General features: G+C 36.8%; 1 protein-coding gene and 1 long non-coding RNA gene across 2 annotated transcripts; one reads left to right on the top strand and one right to left on the bottom strand.

Moving 5' to 3' along the window:
• The first annotated feature begins 476 nt into the window (after nt 1–476).
• LOC113675786 (putative cytosolic Fe-S cluster assembly factor v1g210509) lies at nt 477–12543 on the top strand. Its single transcript, XM_089195066.1, has 22 exons — nt 477–728; nt 801–842; nt 1469–1519; nt 1933–1994; nt 2381–2474; nt 2970–3065; nt 3391–3427; nt 3669–3723; nt 6009–6091; nt 6451–6505; nt 7260–7331; nt 7658–7779; nt 8414–8486; nt 8577–8628; nt 8884–8925; nt 9209–9283; nt 9695–9751; nt 9829–9898; nt 10435–10528; nt 10795–10839; nt 11272–11302; nt 11848–12543. The coding sequence occupies exons 1-22, from the start codon at nt 663–665 to the stop codon at nt 11917–11919; spliced, it is 1446 nt and encodes a 481-aa protein (XP_089051192.1). The 5' UTR covers nt 477–662; the 3' UTR covers nt 11920–12543.
• LOC149049710 (uncharacterized) lies at nt 12396–16531 on the bottom strand. Its single transcript, XR_016183282.1, has 4 exons — nt 16164–16531; nt 13975–14019; nt 13036–13122; nt 12396–12937 (listed from the first exon to the last, which is right to left on the bottom strand). It is a non-coding gene; the product is annotated as an uncharacterized LOC149049710 (long non-coding RNA).
• Between the last annotated feature and the right edge of the window lie 1387 nt (nt 16532–17918).

The following is a 17918-nucleotide window of genomic DNA, read 5'->3' as shown; positions in this document are numbered from 1 at the left end:
AACAGGCTGGTCTAAATTTGAAAGTAGTGTTTTGGATGTTAAATTCTCTTATTCAATTCAAACCATGGAGATGAACGTCAACCTTCGGGGATCTACCTTTAATTTAGTTGCAGACTATTATGAATCCTATGCCCCTCCTGTCCCAGGGGTACAACCTCTACCCTTAGCTCGACCATCAAGACGACCATCAGACAGAAGAATAGCATGCACTTCTGTGTTTGACTTGCTTGTTGCAAATCGGTTGTACGGTTACTTAATATTAGGCATTCGGTAACGAAGTGGAAAAGACCTACGAGCAAAGCTCTAGAAATGAAGCCAGGAACCGTGAGACGAACATAAGAAGGGGGTTTTCGTGGAACATGGAGCATATTTATTTGATGCAACCTCAAAGAAGATCAACTGCAAGATTCTCTCACGGTCTGCAAAGAATCTATTGTCAAGGCTAAAGTTTTGTTTGACGTGACTGGCCAATTAGTGAGATCACGCGCGCCGTACGTGAATACAAAGGGTTGAAAAGCGGGGAGAGGAAAAGAAAAATGTAATTTGAAATTTAAAACGAAAAGACTTTCTACTTAGTTCAAGAGGGTTTCCACAGATGCGAGACTGTGGCAAGGGTACACTATGTGACAAAAAGACATGAAGTATCAATTTTAGAAAACAAAATGGCGGTCGGTTTTAGCGGAGCTCTTCAATTGACAGATTTGGATGATTTCATTACTCCATCGCAAGTGAGTAGCCATTTGTTTATGAATATATTATAAACTTTGCTATTGACTTATCAAAATACGATTTCATTTTAGGAATGTATAAAGCCGGTAAAGGTAGAGAAAAAGCCAGGGCATGTAAGTGTATGATTAACTCTTCCATTTATTTTTTTATACAATAATTTGATAAAAAAATCCCGGGTACAAATTTATTAACCCTCTAACCCCTAGGAGCGGTTGACATCTAATTTCTCCTACCAATGTCCTCCCTGAATAAAACATTTAACTCTCGAGAAAAAAGGAAATGATCTCCAACTAAAGAAGCTCTTGATTACTATACAAATCCTCTTTGGTAGCAGCTTAAGAAATGTATAAAGAACAGTATGGAGAATATGCATGATGATGTCAGGGTGTAAGGGGTTAAAAAAACTCTCAGATCGTGTTAATTTATCCCATGTTAGTAAGACACTCTTAATAATTAAAATTAAGCATTTCATTTGTATCTATTTCTAACTGAGAGAAGAATCTATAGCAGTTAGAAAAAAGTTCAATCAAGTGCAATAGATCAATCAAGTGATTGATCTGCTGCAGTGGTTCAACCAATATGATAATCTATCAGTATCTATAATCTTGTCCATTGATTAACATTTGTTACTTTCCTATGGTCAATCCAGGCCACAATGGCATATTTAAGAGGTTGAGTTTTAAAGTTGGATCAAACTAAAGGATTGAGTTCATTGATTGACCATTATGATTTTTAATAGTTGGCAAAAATCAAGATTGAAGATGATGGAAGTTACATTCAGCTTTCTGAGGTAAATCTAGAATCTGTGTTCCCAAATTTAAGCAGTAAAACTGTTATAGTCTGCATTAAAGCCTATTGGCCCACCCGGCTGGAGCTTATCCCCATTTCCATGTACCATGAAGTTGTCCCCCCCCCCCCCTGCATTTCATCAGGCTTCCCCGACAACTGGCTTGCACCCATTTGCTCTCCTGGGTGGAGAGAGGCACTGTCAGTGAGACTTAAGAGTCTCATCCAAGAACACAACACACTGACCTGGCTCAATCAGTGCACTGACCACTGCATCTCCCATTTATAGATAAGCTAAGTTACTTAATTCAATATCTTTCCCTTGCTAAGTTGGCAGTGAAGAAAGCTCTCAGTATAGGATATTATGTTAACTTGATATCTTGCTAATGAGAGAGTACTGTTGTTAAACTTTGTCAGGGTGGAGAGAAAACCAAACTCCAACGAGCACAAATAACACTAAATGATTGTCTGGCTTGTAGGTGAGGGATTTTTAATATTTAGGGTCTATCATGAAAACACCATTTTTTTGTTCTTTTTCTGTAATTAATGTGTGCTTCCTTAATATTTTCAATTCACATACCAGATGGATTTAAATTGGCAAAGGAACTTCATGATTGGACATCATCCATATTTCCTTTAATTATTTGTATGGAATAATTACCCAATTCTTTTCTATTTTTTTTCAAAGCAAAAATGTATATTTTTTCAAAGGTATTCCCCAATTGCTATCTCTAAAAACTGCTTAAGGCTATCCATGATGTACTCAATCAAAGCTCTCTTTTTTAGATATATTCTCCCTATCATAAAATGAAAAGAGCTATCTGATCTGGATCAAACTTTTGGCCAAAATTATTTTTACTTCTAGCGGCTGTATAACATCAGCAGAAAGTGTTCTCATAACCCAACAGAGTCAGGAAGAGTTGTACAAGATTATAGAAAACAACCAAAAACTTGCCAAGGTATGTGTTTATATAGTACCATAAGCTTGCCCACCAAAATGTAACAGTGACTTAAAATAAAGAATCTGGCAACTTAAAATAGAAGTAAATCAAACATAATAAGAAATGAAAATAATATAATGTACATGTACTAGAAACAAAAATTTGCAGTTGAGGTTGAGTAGACATTAATTTCCCTTGTCACCATCAGCCTTAACCCTTTAACTCCCATGAGTGACCAAGACAGAATTTCTCCTTACAATATCAATACAATATTAAGCAGATAAGTGATGAGAATAAAGAAAATATCAATTTGGGGATAATAAGTTGATCCAATACTAAATTCTCCAAACTAACATTATAAGAATTGTGTGATTGACAGTGAGGAGAAAAACAAATTCAATCTGGGAGTTAAAGGTTTAACACAGTTTTGTGTAATGAAAAAAGTGGTTTGTGATCTTGAAGTAAGTATAAATGTTCAAACTATAAAAATTCCTTTTTATTTTTTTTATGTAGGAAGGTAAACCAGATGGGCAAAAACTGATAGTAGTCTCTGTATCTCCTCAATCACGTGCTTCTGTTGCAGCAAAGTTCCAATTAAACATTACCGAGGTAAGATAGCTTAATGTTTCCAAGAAATTCTCTTTATGAGTCAAGATAATGTTTTCTAACCACGATAAGTCCACAAAATTATTCATGTACTCTTCAGCTTACCAAGCATAATTTACCAGCTATAAAACATAAATAAAGTTTTTCCTTCACTTGTTATTCAGCATGTTACTCTCTGCTTTTAATGCAGTCAAATCAGTATACCTTGTTGCTCTGATATGTCTAAGTTGTCAACTGGTAGTAATTTCTCCTGAAGAATTCCTCCTGTGTTGTGTTTATCAGCATTCGAATTCTCTTTGTAAAATAAATTCCCTTGCTCTTTTTGCAGACAGCTAAAAAACTAACAGCTTTTCTCAAAAATCTTGGTAAGATGCCATCAAATATCAAATAAATTGTTTATATTTGGTAAATCATATGACAGTAGGATTAATTAACTATAGTTGCAAAACATAGTACAAATAAATAGCTGTATACATAGATATGGTAACATCCAGATTCATTCAATGCATTCTTGAGGTAACATGATTCTTTTATGAAGCTAATTTAGGATTAATGTTAAATGTGCTGTGAACAAACAAACTAAAGAATTCCCTATTGTAATTTCAGGTGTTCATCATGTTTTTGACACTACTTTTTCAAGGGATTTTAGTCTTACAGAGAGGTATTAATAATTATTACAAGTCAGACCTTTTGTATTCTTTATTTTAGTTTCTCAATGAGATAGGGGTTGAAAACAAGTTTGAAGAGATAAACATGATTGGAACTATGAAAGCAGAGAGGTTTTTGTGAAACATTACCTGAAAATTGAAAGAGACTCATATTGTGTATCGTACTTGGTAACCAGTCAACTCGCCGACGGACCAACTCGCCGACACCAACTCGCCGACGTATAAAATCGAGTAGAGACGTCGGCGAGTGGGTCGTCAATCCAATACAACTTATTAGAAGTTAAACATACAGAGAAGTAAACGATATTTAGTAAAAAAACACTGGCGAACATTGGTGAACATCAAACAGAAGCTTAAACATCGGTGAACATTGGTGAACATCACCAATGACTATAACAGCTTCAGACGCGAACGAGTTATTGTGTGACAACAACACCGTTAAGACTCAGCATGTCAATCGCTCAGTTTTTTTTAACAAAAACTTGGCTTTCTAGACAAGATCTTTGGTAAAAAGCAATTCTTTTTATTTGCAACAAAGTTTTTAAGGATCTTAAGGCGAATAAAGCGAAGTAAACATCACCAACGACTCTAACAGCTTCAGACGCGAACGAGTTATTGTGTGACAACAACACCGTAAAGACTCATCATGTCAATCGGTCTTATTTATTTAAGTCAAGACGCTTGGTAAAAAGTCAACGCACAAATATATTTTTAGGTCTTACTACAGGTGTTAAATGCAATCGAAAGTGACGGTTTTCTGTGGAGAGCCTCGAGGCAATTAAAGACCTTGTTTTCTGGCGCACAGCTGTTTTCAAACGAGGCGCTCATTTTTTAAAACCAACATGTTTACCTAACACGAGGATCCCTCTTTGCAAAGGCGCCGAATTCGTGTAACTATGTTGATAATACAAGATACACTGATCAAAGCAATGATTTCTAGTTTTTGCAAGAGCATGTATTTGAATTATTTTCGTTTTCAATCAAATGCGTGGGAAGATGAGGGTGTGATATTTTTTCACTCACAAGTCTCACAACGAAGAAGGTGCAAGGTTTTTTATTTACTTTTGAAAAAAAAAAGCAGGTCTTGCTTAAAAGTAAGTCTCTCCCATTAAAAACTATCAGAGTTTTACAGCGGATTCTAACAATCTTTGTTAAAAGTAAGGAGCTATCAACAGCTTCTCCAAATTTTCGGAGAGAGCAGGCGCTGGCGCACAGCTGTTTTCTAGTTTTCAATCAAACGCGCGGCAAGACGAGGGTGTGATATTTTTACTCACAAGTCTCACAATGGAGAAGTTACGAATTTTTTTTTTGTTTTATATTCTCTTTCGGAGAAAAAAAACAGGTACAGATAACTTTCGTAGCGCGAAATTTGATTGCCCAGTAATTTGGAAGATGAACCTGACAGCGTCAATGACGTGTTGAATATACACGTAACCTGTTGAGCAAAAAAAAAAAAAGAAACAAGCAGGACATGACGATGCGAAAAAAATCTCAGCTCCTGCTAAAAAATTGTGGGAGGAGATTATTCAGTTTTTCGTGCTTACGAAGCGCATTGTTCTAAATTTTCTGTCCAATGTTTTTTTAATAAATATCGTTTAATTTTCTGTATGTTTAGCTTCTAATAAGTTGTATTGGATTGACGACCAACTCGCCGACGTCTCTACTCGATTTTATACGTCGGCGAGTTGGTCCGTCGGCGAGTTGACCGTAAACCTTTTGTGAATACATATACCTGAAATCACACTATCAAATACAATTCAAAATAAAGAAACAATACAGACAGTTTAAAAGGTAACAAAATAAGCAAGCCATTTGCAGAAGCACAATCATCATTCATAAAGAGATGTCATGATGCCACTTTAATATACATGTGAAATAAATGGCTCTATTTTTTGGTTCTTGCATGCAAGTGTTAAGTACGAGGTTTACGATGATTGTGCTTCTGCAAATGGCTTGCTTATTTTGTTACCTTTTAAACTGTCTGTATTGTTTCTTTATTTTGAATTGTATTTGATAGTGTGATTTCAGGTATATGTATTCACAAAAGTATTTGGTCTCGCAGTGATCAAAAAGGGATTCATTATCAATAATGTGTGTTGCAGTTTAGAACAGTTTCAGGTTATATGATGTTAAGGATGTTTTATCACTGTGGTGATGTATTTTGAAAAAAAAACTCCAGATCAAATTGAGCAGGTCCATTTAACATACAACATATACATGTTACATAATAGTATGAAACAAAAGTATAACAAGCTGTATTCAACAATTTCATCTGTAGTCAACAAGAGTTTGTTCAGAGATTAAAGGCACAGCAATCTGGAGAGAAGGAGTCTCTACCCATGTTGGCATCAGCTTGCCCTGGTGAGAATAGTGTTTTCTGACTTCTAGATCTCAAGGATGCAGCTACTGTTTAGATCTTAGAAATTTATGTTTTAAGTATTTTCATTGGTTTTTGTTCAATTATTCCTCATTTTTTTTTGTTCTAATTATGATTTCTGAGCATTTATTTTGCAGAAGAGAAAAAGTAATTGTTGTATTTTAGTTTATTGCCAGTGTATTACTTGCAAATTTTATCCCAGTCAAGGCTGCATTTTTTGTTATTCGCAATCTTTTTTATCTTGTGAAATGTGCATCCCTGTTGGAGTTCCTATCATTACGTAAGATGGAAATTTTGATAATGTGCTAATAAGAAAGTCAGCACACTTTTATTTCCCTTTCAGGCTGGGTGTGTTATGCTGAGAAGACTCATGGAAGCTACATTTTGCCCTTCATCAGGTGTTTGCGTTATTTTTTCCTGTTAAGATTGACTGATTTGGGCTTAGATTCCAAGAGGGATTAGGCACAGTCAATTGCTGTTTTTAGTAGACTACAAGCAGTCCCTCTTTTTTGATTTTATGATTAAAAAAAATAAACGGGATAAAAATTATATTAGCATGCCACAGTGAACTCTGGTAGAAATGCCTACTTTTTGTGTACCAACTATCAGAGTTCAGTACGGGATGCTAACATCAGTTTTTTTAACACTCATTTTTGTTTTTAACTTGCATGACAGACTTTGCAGAAAGGTAGGGACTGCTTGTGTTCTAAGTTTCTCTAAAAATGCTTTTTGGAGGTGAGAACTCTGTGTATAATTGAATGAACATGCTGTTTGTGAATGAGAAGAGAAAAGTCTGATTCTTCCGTTTTCAGTTTTGCCTATGATAAGTTCATGCAACTTTTGTTGCATACAAGACATTTTTGGTTACTACATGGTGCATTTTTTTACTTGAGTTGTCATTGAGAGTCTGATTTAGATGAGGTAATTATGCCTCAGCTGTGTCATTAGCAGACTGCATGTTGACCACAAGCAAATGCAAACATATCTCTCCTTCACTATCCTTGTGTTTTAGCAGGACATTGATGTGGTGAGCCTTCCGATCACTCTACATCTCTTTATCCTGTTAGGAGTGTACTTATTGCAGTAACTAGCAAAATATACCAGAGTATCTCTGTATCTAATCTTAGATTCTACCTCTGATCTCTTTTGAAGCACAACAAAATCTCCGCAGCAGATCATGGGTTCTCTAATCAAGGATCACTATGGAAAATCAATGGGGAAAAAGTATGATTTTGCATTAACCCTTCACACTCAAACATTCATATTGCCGCACTGTTCTCTCAACAGTTCCTATGGTACTGACAGGGAGAATTTCTTTGACGATCAGGAGCTTCTTAAATTGGTGATCAGTTCCTGTTTCCTTGTGACCTTTACATTTGATTCAAGGGTGTTACTGTTTGGAGAAATATTGGAAGCCAGTCACTCAAAACAAATTCTGTTGTTTGATCAAGTGCACTTTCAAACAATATATACCAACCATTTAGTTTGTGCAGGTCACCTGTTCCTGGGACACTGCAAAATTTAATATTTTTCCTTATTTTTCTGAACAGACCAGATGATATCTATCATGTGACCATAATGCCATGTTTTGACAAAAAGCTTGAAGCTTCCAGAGAAGACTTTTATAATGATATATATAGAACAAGAGATGTGGATTGTGTTATTTCAACAAGTATGCTCCTCTATTTTGTTTTAATGAGCAAAAGAGCTGCAGCTTTGTAATTGGTTAAGTGGTTGTTGTAAGGGTTTCTAGTACTGAGTTAATGACAGCGGGTCAGAAAGATTGATGAGTTGGAAAAACCTGCAATCAGGCATTTCGTTTTAGAAAGAGGAAAAAGTGATAGCAGATGGTTGAAGGGGTAGACAGCATCCCACCTACCCCCCCCCCTCCCCCCGTTCCATTGGCCGCCTTCTGCATGCCGCTTGCCGCCTACAACTAGCTATCATTCCGTGTTATGGATATGAAGGACAAATAAAATTTAAAAAATCAAAGGAATTTTTCATGATAGTTTAGGTACTGAGTGGTCAGTGATACTTGAGGAGAGGAACTGTTTGCCTTAATCGATGTACAATTAACACTTCGTGTGTTTCATTCAAATACAGCGACTCGTGAAATTTTACGTTAAGTTTCACATGGAAAACCGATATTGCCCAAATCGCCAAGTTAGAAGCGCGATATTGTAATTCCAAGTGAAATTAAACGCTGACATCTCAAAGGCTGTTAGATAAGGAATTTTTTGTTTTAGATTAAGGGTCTTTGTCTCGGACAGTGGTTGTTTGACTTCTTTTTTTTCCCCTTTGCTTAGTTGAACTGGAGAAAATGTTTGAGGAAAAGAATGTGAACTTTGCTGAGCTGGAGAATGCTGAACTGGACTCGTTGTAAGTTATCGCACTTTTAGGATATGCCATGTTTGCGTTTTTAAGAAAATTTTGTCAAGGGTAACCGAGTTGTTCTTATGGATGTTTCAGGTTTTCAAGCATTGATCAAGAAGAACTTGTAGGCCATTCTGGAGGTGGCTCGGTAAGATGCTTACCAGCGTCTTTTTTATGTATTTAATTTCTGTATTGCATGGATCAATGTCATCTGAATTAGAATTTAAAAAAAACTTTTTCTCAAATCACGTGTCTTTGTATGGCAACTTCACTTCTGAGTCACATCCGACGAGACATTAACAAACGATCCCGTTTTGATTAAAAGGTCTGTTCCCATTTCTAGTCTTAATTTAATTTTTTCTTAATTTGCGGACGTAAATGATGTTTGATTATCTTATTTCAGGGTGGCTTTCTGGAGCACATATTTATTTACGCTGCTAAGGAGGCAAGTTTCAGATAACAATTTGCAAGGATACTAATTAAAAGACATTTTGCTGCAGATATTCTTTTTTTTATCTCTATCAAAAGTTTTCTGTGATATTTAAGCAAATTCAAAAAAGACTTGTGGCCCTCCACACTAACAAACTCATTCTATGCTAGTAAACTTCCCTCAACTGGAAAAAGCACGATTGAATGTGACCTGTGCAATTTGACTCAATAATTGATAGTTCATGTTTGTTTAACGACTGATATTTGTAATTCGCGTTCACACGTGTTATTTTTCTCAGTTGTATGGCCAGACTGTTGAAAACATAACCTACAAGACTCTAAGGAACAGGGACTTTAAGGAGGTAACCTTGCAGGTAATGGCAGCATACGTTCGTTATTACTTTAGCTCAATTAGCCGTTTGGCGAATGATCCATGTACCTTTCTTTTTCAACATCTTCTTTGTGCAGGGTGCTTGACATGATTCTGCTCATTGACATTAGTGACCAGTTTTAATTTATCGCCTGGGAAAGGATTCCCTTTTTTTTTGGGGGGGGGGGGATACTCTGTAGTATTCAATAGAATACTATAGAACCTTCGGGGGGATTAAGTAAAATTACATGACAAAATCCTCCAACTCCCCCCTCCCTGTAATAAATAATGAGCGGTCCCTTAGGGTAACTGAATGCTGTTGGCCCAGCCTTAAATTTCATCTCCAGATCTCATTTCTTATGTTGTATTGATTGCCTCTGCGGGCGAGGTCACGAACTCCAAGTTTTTTCTTCAGGTCGATGGTAAAGAAGTCCTCAAATTTGCAGCAGCTTACGGTTTTCGAAATATCCAGGTTAGCTTATACGAATTGCTCAGTTGTTACTGGAATTTATATATTATACTTATAAAAATGTTTGTGAATGATTGTAGAATCTTGTACAGAAAATAAAGCGGGGAAAGTCTCCATATCATTTTGTGGAAGTCATGGCATGCCCGGCGGGTGAGTCTCTTTATACAATTGTATTATTTAGTTGTTTCTGCGGTTTTATGTTTATGGAGAGGCAGCAGGCCAATAAACACTGCACTCCGAGGTCTGGGTTCAAGTATAAACCAGATTGCCTCTATCCTCCCCGGCCAGCAGTATAAATGACAACCATCAAACTGTCGGAGAAAGCTGAAGAAATGTGGGGGGAGGGGAGGGGGGAGGTAATCTGCGTTGGACTGGCATTACCCCTGCATCTCTCTGTGGAAACCATTATTCCTGTTTGTTGGACTGTGGGGTCAGTTTGAGTATCCGTGATTAACATGAGTGGAATAAATTGTTGGTTTTTCCTGGTTAAGGCAAGAAGCGTGAAAATGAGAAACACAGTCGTGTTTGTTGGAAAGCAGTCAAAGTGGACGTCAGCTTCGATTTTAAATTCCTTTAGAAGTAATTTGGATGTGGCAAACATTTCAAGGTCCCAAATTAAGCATCTTACCCTTTTTCGAAAGATCTGTGATGATTTTCTTGAGTTTGTGTTCGTTTGTCGTTCCCAGGCTGTCTCAACGGAGGTGGCCAGATAAGGCCAGGGGATGGAGAAACGTCAAAAGAGCTAATAAGTAGACTGGACGAACTCTACAATTCATTGAGGTAACCTCCATTACCTTTCTTAGCAGCATGTTGCTGTCGTTTTCCATCGTGTTTCTTCGGGCAGCCTCTTACTTGAAAAACGATGGCTCGTTCAACCAGAAGGCATTCCATCTTAGTGATGCATCCTTTCCGAAGTACTACTAAACTTAAGTTCGTTAAAACAATTTTTGAAGAGAAAAACAACTGTTATTTGTATGGTAACTGCGTTCAAGGGATGTTACCTCTGGATCTTATTGAAACTGTGTATACTATTTTGTTTTGGCCAGATCAAGAAAGCCGAGTGAAAATCCAGCGGTAGAAGATTTGTACAGGTGAGATGGATCACTAAATGTTTTGACTGTGTATGTTTAGACTTGGCAACTACGCGAACGGGAGACGTGACGGCTTAGTGTTTACCCGCTGGAAGTCTAGAGACGTGCTCTGGCAAGATCACAGTAAGGTGTTAACCAAGAGTAATGTAGATGAAATGGCATGCAATTAGTGATACCGGCTAACGGCATTTGGACGGGGCGCATCAGCAAGGTTACCTCAGACAGACGAGTAGTATTTATAATGAGAGGACTTAGAATTATAGATACTATTATATGCAGATGATAATACAACGATCCGGGTAAACAGAGAATCTTGAGTCCTAATTCCTCAACATGACCTTACCTGACTGATGAAAACTCCCAGTCTAGTTAAGACAGAGAATATGATATTGTGATGTGATCTTTGAAGTTGTTGTTTGTTCGATATTTTAGAGAGTGGCTCGGTGGACAATCTTCACAAAAGGTGTGAAAACATTTTTATTTCTTATAATATTTACATGTTTATATATCAAGGATAGGTTAACGAACCTAGAGCCTCAAAAGTTTCTGTAGAGCTAGGACAACACGTGAGGATACGGTTTGTCAAACAAGGCCAAATACGTAACAGAATCAAATCAGAACTGTTGTTGTTTTAAAATGTCGGAGAGAACGTCAAAGAACGGAAGGGGTGAAAATGGCTAACTTGTTAGCCTTCAACTGGAATCTTGACTGGTTTCCATTTATTTCTGTTGCTTTTTTATTCTTTGAATTGGAGAGAAATATTAAAATGATATGTAGGTGTACTACACATGGACTGTTCAATCAAAGCTTAAGAGGCAAGTGATTGTTTAAATTTTATTCAGCACAACATTGCAAGCTGGCGGGGGTACTTGCCTCATGAACACCACTTACTCAACTTGTTCGCCTCAAATTTCGGTGTTGCAAGCTGATGAAAGGCATTGCAAAAAGTTGAACAGTTAAGTGTTTTTAACACAACATGTTGCCTCAACTTGTTGTTATTCACCCCAGGTAAAAGAGATGCTTCACACCAATTATCACGAGGTGGAAAAACTGAGCACAGCACTGAATATAAAGTGGTGATACATTATCGCAAAATGTCACCCAGTCAGCGTATCCCGTGGGAATATGCGGAGCCAATCACGATCGAGATTTTTGCTTTGTCCAATTAAAAGAACAACAACCGTTGACTCAACTCCGACATCAGGCTGATGTCGGAGTTGCTATGCTGTTTAGCCTCAGGAGGCTCGATAAAAAAAATGATAGAGTGAAATGGTGGTTGTATAATGACGTCATGCCATCCAAGATTGTCAAATTCTATGACAGTGAGAACTAAAACTTTTAATCGATTTCTTTTGAGACTTTTTCTCGGAGCGAAGTATCGTTTGCAAAATCTATTTCTTCTAATAATAGTCAAGTCGCAGCAGTGTATTTTTCATAGGGGGGACTATTTAAATGAGTGGGAATACTCTAAATTTAAAAATATTTTTTCAAGAGAAAATGTATAAGAATATCAGAATAACGCGCATGGTTTATCTCACGATTGCGAAGGACTCATATTTGAAATTTGTAAGTGTTTATTTCGAATGTGTTTATATTTAAAGTTCTCAGACTCAACATATCTCGTGGAACCTCATTCTATGTCTTCTATTCTAATGCAAAACATTTCGCTTACCTTAAATAAAGATCTTACAACTGCTCCTATTATACTGTGTCTACTTTTTACTTTTTGTATTTAATTAATACACATATCCTCTTCTAATTTAATTTTAACTTTTTTTTTAATCCTGGGAAAGAAAACTCGTACTTGCCCTTGCTATACAGGGAAAAGAAACTTGTAAAAAAAGGAGAATTTTTTACATGTTTCAACTCCCTGTACTGTACCTAAAGTTATCCAGGCCCTTTTTCAACATCCCCAAATTAGCAAAACTTAAGAAGGATGGGCTTACATGTACTCAGGCAGATAAATTAATAGTCATTTGTCGATGAAACTGTCCGTTGATTGATTCATTTTCTCATGTGGGGCAGATTAGAGAACTGGGTTCCACCCCTAATTCCTTTGCCATCCAAACGCACTCGGCCGCACAACAACCGCGACGGACTGGGAATAAAAGAATTGATGTGTACTTTAATATAGACCAAAGCAAAATGAATGGCAGATGTATAATAACAATTCAATCCAAACTACACACAGCCTACCTCTTGTTTGGGAGGAGCACTGTAACTTGGATGTGTCGACACCAAATTGAGCCATCTGTCGTATCACGTTAGGTCCACAACTGACAGCTAGAACAAATACATACAGGAAGTCTAATCTGCTCATCTAAACCAAACTCAGTCGTTCCAGATCATTTTCTCTTCACGTTGAAATTCCGAAGAAGGATTTTTGATAGGCACCGCTGAAGCAAAGTTATCAGGGAGTGTAAGATCTACGAGTTTTAATCTGCCCTTAAACCCATAGTAGTCGTTATGGCCGGGGGAAAGATTTTTAAGTTTGGACCCTCGAACTAAACTTGTCATACTGTCAAGCCGGGTTTGTCTCATCGACTCAGTTTTTGTGTTCTTCTTTATCTGTTAGCTCGTAAAAATTTCGCATGCTATACTCAGCAGGCCCTTACCATGGCTCAGTATCTCTCTTTAAAAATCTATGGAGTGTAAGGTTTTTTTAATTGTTATTATTATTATTATTATTATTATTATTATTACTATTATTATTATCATTATTATTATCATTATTATTATTATTATGATTATTGAAATTTCACATAAATCACTAGCCAGAATCACAAGCCGAGTGAAGACAGTCAAATTAGTCTTGGTACGCTTTTTTTCAAGTGGAAATCAATGACTCACTCGTCACTCGACCGCATTTCTTAACCTGACTTCGAGGTAAGGAAAATTTATTACAAACGGTATTTAATTTTAGACCAATTTTCTATTGAGCGTCGAAAGGTAATCTGGGATTGCTGTACTGCGTTCGGCGACAAGATAACAATAGGCGCCCACACCACCTTGTCAGTTAACCAAACAGATGCAAAACTAAAAACATTTGCGATTTTCCCTTTCCATGAAATGTTTTAATTGGCTCTTCAAATTACTTTGGTTTTGGTTTTACGAAGCCAATTTGGCGTTACTCACCATCTTTCCGTCGCATCTCTAGCTTCTCCCAGACAGGAACAGCCTCTGAAAGTAGGGAATGATATTTGTTTTTTAATAAATTGCTCAATGAAACTGCTTAGTAGCATTGCTGTTGTTGTTATGTAGATTATTTTCGAACTGTGGTAAGATTGTTCCAACTCGGGTCTCATTAATCTCGTAAACCATAAACGCATCTTTAACTTTGTTATGTTATTACAACTTGAAATTACCCGAAGCTCTATAATTGGGGTGAAACTGCGATTCTTTGTTCGAGTCAAATTTTTAAACTAACTCGTCTGCACGAAAAATTTGGCATGCGAAGTTAAGCAGGTGTGATAACACTATGTATGGAGCAGAAGTCGGTTCAGTTCCTGAGATGATAAGCGATCAGCTATAATCCTGTGACGCAGGCTTTTGAAATACATCACTGTGCTTATATGAGCTATACAATATGAAAAATGTTCACATCCGTACTCAGCTCTTTCTCGAGAATCCCGCTCGTGATCAACCGTGTCATTCAGAAAGACTGGGCTAGGCTGTTACAGTAAACCGCAGACCATACACCGTCTTCACTAGAACGGGTCACTACTTTCACTACAGTGCATGTCTTGCTGTGCTCCTGAATTCTAGTTGGAACGTTCGTTTGTCAATTAATTATGAACCGAATTTTGCTTGTAATTGTTTGTTATCATAAAGAATATTATTCTGCAATTTTCCAATCGACCTGCCACGCATTCTTTATCAATAAAATTATCAAACATATATTTCGTCGAGATAAATGTTTAACAAACATTCATGCTTCACCAATAAGTTTCTTTTTCTAAATTAGTTATGGAATGATCGTGGTTAGTTGTCTCACTCTTTTCCACTCCTACAATGTATCTAAATAACAAACTTCCACTTCAAAACGCAATCAAATAGAATTCAATTTCCTCTTCGAAGTAAACTCAAAATCTTAAAAGTTAACACTTGCTCGATGTTTGTTCAAATTTTTTACACAGTTTTTCTTAGTAATTAGCCAAAACTGTATGATTCTTGTGTCTGATTTTCAAGCAATTTGCTTAATTGCTTTGATAAGCAATCATTAATTATTCAAGATGGAGTTGAAAAAACTTGAAACATTTGTTTGCGGCATACTTTCAGCTGATCGAGGCTAGAATCCTTCGAACAACATACTGGCGAAGAAAGACTTATTCCAATGTTTGAGGAAAAATTAACGAAAGGATTTTTTGTTTGATTCGTTGAAATTTTTCACTAATTATGGTTTGTTCATAGACCCCCTTCCCCCTTCCCCCTTCCCCCTTCCCCCTTCCCCCTTCCCCCTTCCCCCTTCCCCCTTCCCCCTCCACGTTTCTGAGGATGTAGCTCAATTGGACAGCATAATATGGGAAAGAGAAACGTTAAGAAAATGCAGATGACTTTTATGTGTTTCGTTGTGTTGTCCGGTTCGAATGAATTTGCGAGGACCTATGATGGGTTAATAATTCCAAACATACATATGAATTATACATAGTCTTCAAACGGGAATCTTCACCCGAAACTGATTTTTCAAGCGTCTTTATTATCTTTCAAGCCGACAAGAAGTGAACTATTGTAAAAAAAAGATACCTACTAGCGATAATGCAGAGTTCTTGACAGTTTCCTAGGTTCGTTTTCATTTCTATTTTCATGGAAAATTCATGATTATTTTCTAGTCCTTTTATTAAGTCTACTCAGTCCATAAATAAAATGTTCCGAATTGATTTATCTGATAGATATCATGATTACGAAAACGCCTCGAAACAAGCGGTCGCTCGAAGGCAATTCGGCATGAGGGGACAGAGAGTTAAATATGATTTCATAAATCAGAAGGGACTCATCAGCGTGGCGCAAGAAACTAAAAATTGGAAACACAACCTTAAATTTACTTTAGGAAACAGCACGTCAACACGAACTCGCAGCGTGTGATCGCAAAAAGTGATCTGCGTTGCGCTTCGTTACGTTTTGTGATCGTGAGTTTCCTCTATCGTCATGAACATTTTTTGTTGAAGCGATTCATCTTATGTTTTGAGTGAATCGATAAAATAAAAGAAATTTTCCAAATCGGTGCCACCTAGGTTATTTTAGCCTTTTCCTGATTATGAAAGATAAATTGTATCGTTATTTTAAGTAAGGAGAGCAAATAAATGATAAACTGAATCCATACTCACGGCAAATCGAGCTCAAGATTAACATTACGACGAGTCCTCTGAGCACCATATCTATTCAGTTTCTGATACAAAGCAAGGAAAGTTTCTCTGGCACAGATCCGATTTCAAGAATCCCAATTGGTGACCGCCTTAGACGCTGGTTCTTTTTGGTTAAATTAAGCTTCATTTTATACTTTTCCGGAGATTTCAGTGACACCTGCGTATCTTGGTCGATAAGATGTCATTCATAACACGTCTAATTAGGTATCCGTTACATTAACGCATTTAGCCCGCCACAAAAGATACTTTTCAGTCAATTTCCACAAGTTACACTATCTTAAAAGCCTGTAGAATTTGCAAAATAAACTAGTTTGGTGTCATCTGTTATTGCTCGTCCCGGCGTGGCATTTCTTTAATTGCCTTTTATTTGACGTAGGCGGAATTGTGTTCTATGAGAAGGTAATCCTCAGATTATTCATCTCTTGCCTGCTAATAAAATCCCTCAGCGCTTTGGAACAATTTCTCATAAAAAAGATCAACATATTTTGACGTGACCGTCAATGATTGCAATATCAGCCATTGAATGACGCAAACAAAAATTGTGACATCTAAATATTTTTTCAAAACATGGGCAGTTTTTTTTTTGTCTTCATTTTTTCTTTTGCGTTTCCTCTATGGCTTCACCGACACTGAAATTTAACCATGTAGGCACTTATGCTTCATGAGTGCGGTTTTAAGGGTTTTTTATGTTAATGCAGGCGAGCCATACAAAGACAGGAAATGTGGGTAACCTAGGCTGTTAGAGGTCTCGAGTATCACTTCCAATTACAATGAATGCTTCACAGTATATTTATGTCATCGCGTTATCAAGCTAAACATCTTTTCTAGGGGGAAAACGTAAGAATCGCATAAAATTAAAAGATTAACTGCCGTCCAAAAACATGTGTTGCCTTCACAGAACAGTTCGAAATCACTAAGTGTCAAAGAGAAAGGGAAATTGAAACTCGTTCTCGATCTTTTAATCAGGCATAATGAAATTTTCTTTAGAATTTATTTTCTCTTATCCGCCTCCGGTTCTCGTTCGAAACAGAACTCCCGCTAGTCAGAGTCTGCGGTTCATTAAGGAAAATGTTTTTTTCAGATCATATCTTACTCTTAGCGAGGGATCAATTTCCTCCCAATTTACAGGCGAAAACAGATTAACCGAATTGAGTTTTCCACAATATTTTAATCCATAAGCCTTATAAGATCTGATTCTGAGAACAAATATACTTTTCTTTAATCATTATTGATGGGTTTGACGCATTCACACTCACTTGCATTTGGAACTGACTTTTCTAAAGGAAAATATCATTTCTTAAGAGTCTTTTTGACAATTTTTTTTACCAATGTGACCTTGCTGGACATTATTATCATTTAATCAAGATAAAGGAACTGAAACCCTTTCCTTCGATTTTATCTGATCGTGAAGAATTGCAATAAATATAGTGTTGCCGGCCTAATTTTATCATTTTTATTCATCGACATCTTCAGTGGTTTGAAAAACTAAACCGATAGTTCGCCGACCTTAATGTGAAAAGCTTCCTTTGTAGACACTAGAGGTAAACAAGAAAGAACGAGACATAGGAAACATCAACTATTTGACTGCAGGAAAGACTCTATGAACAGATTATCGATTATATTTCAGTCGTTTGATGTATCGGCCTGTCTAAAGATAGCAGCCAGAATTCAGAATGAATGAACTCATTTCAAACTTGCGGCCTATTTGTTAGACAC

The sequence above is a fragment of the Pocillopora damicornis genome, chromosome 2, assembly GCF_964200805.1.
Source record: "Pocillopora damicornis chromosome 2, jaPocDami1.2, whole genome shotgun sequence".
Classification (NCBI taxonomy): domain Eukaryota; kingdom Metazoa; phylum Cnidaria; class Anthozoa; order Scleractinia; family Pocilloporidae; genus Pocillopora; species Pocillopora damicornis.
The sequence above is the reverse complement of the archived record's forward strand: the minus strand, read 5'-3'. Positions and strand labels throughout refer to the sequence as shown.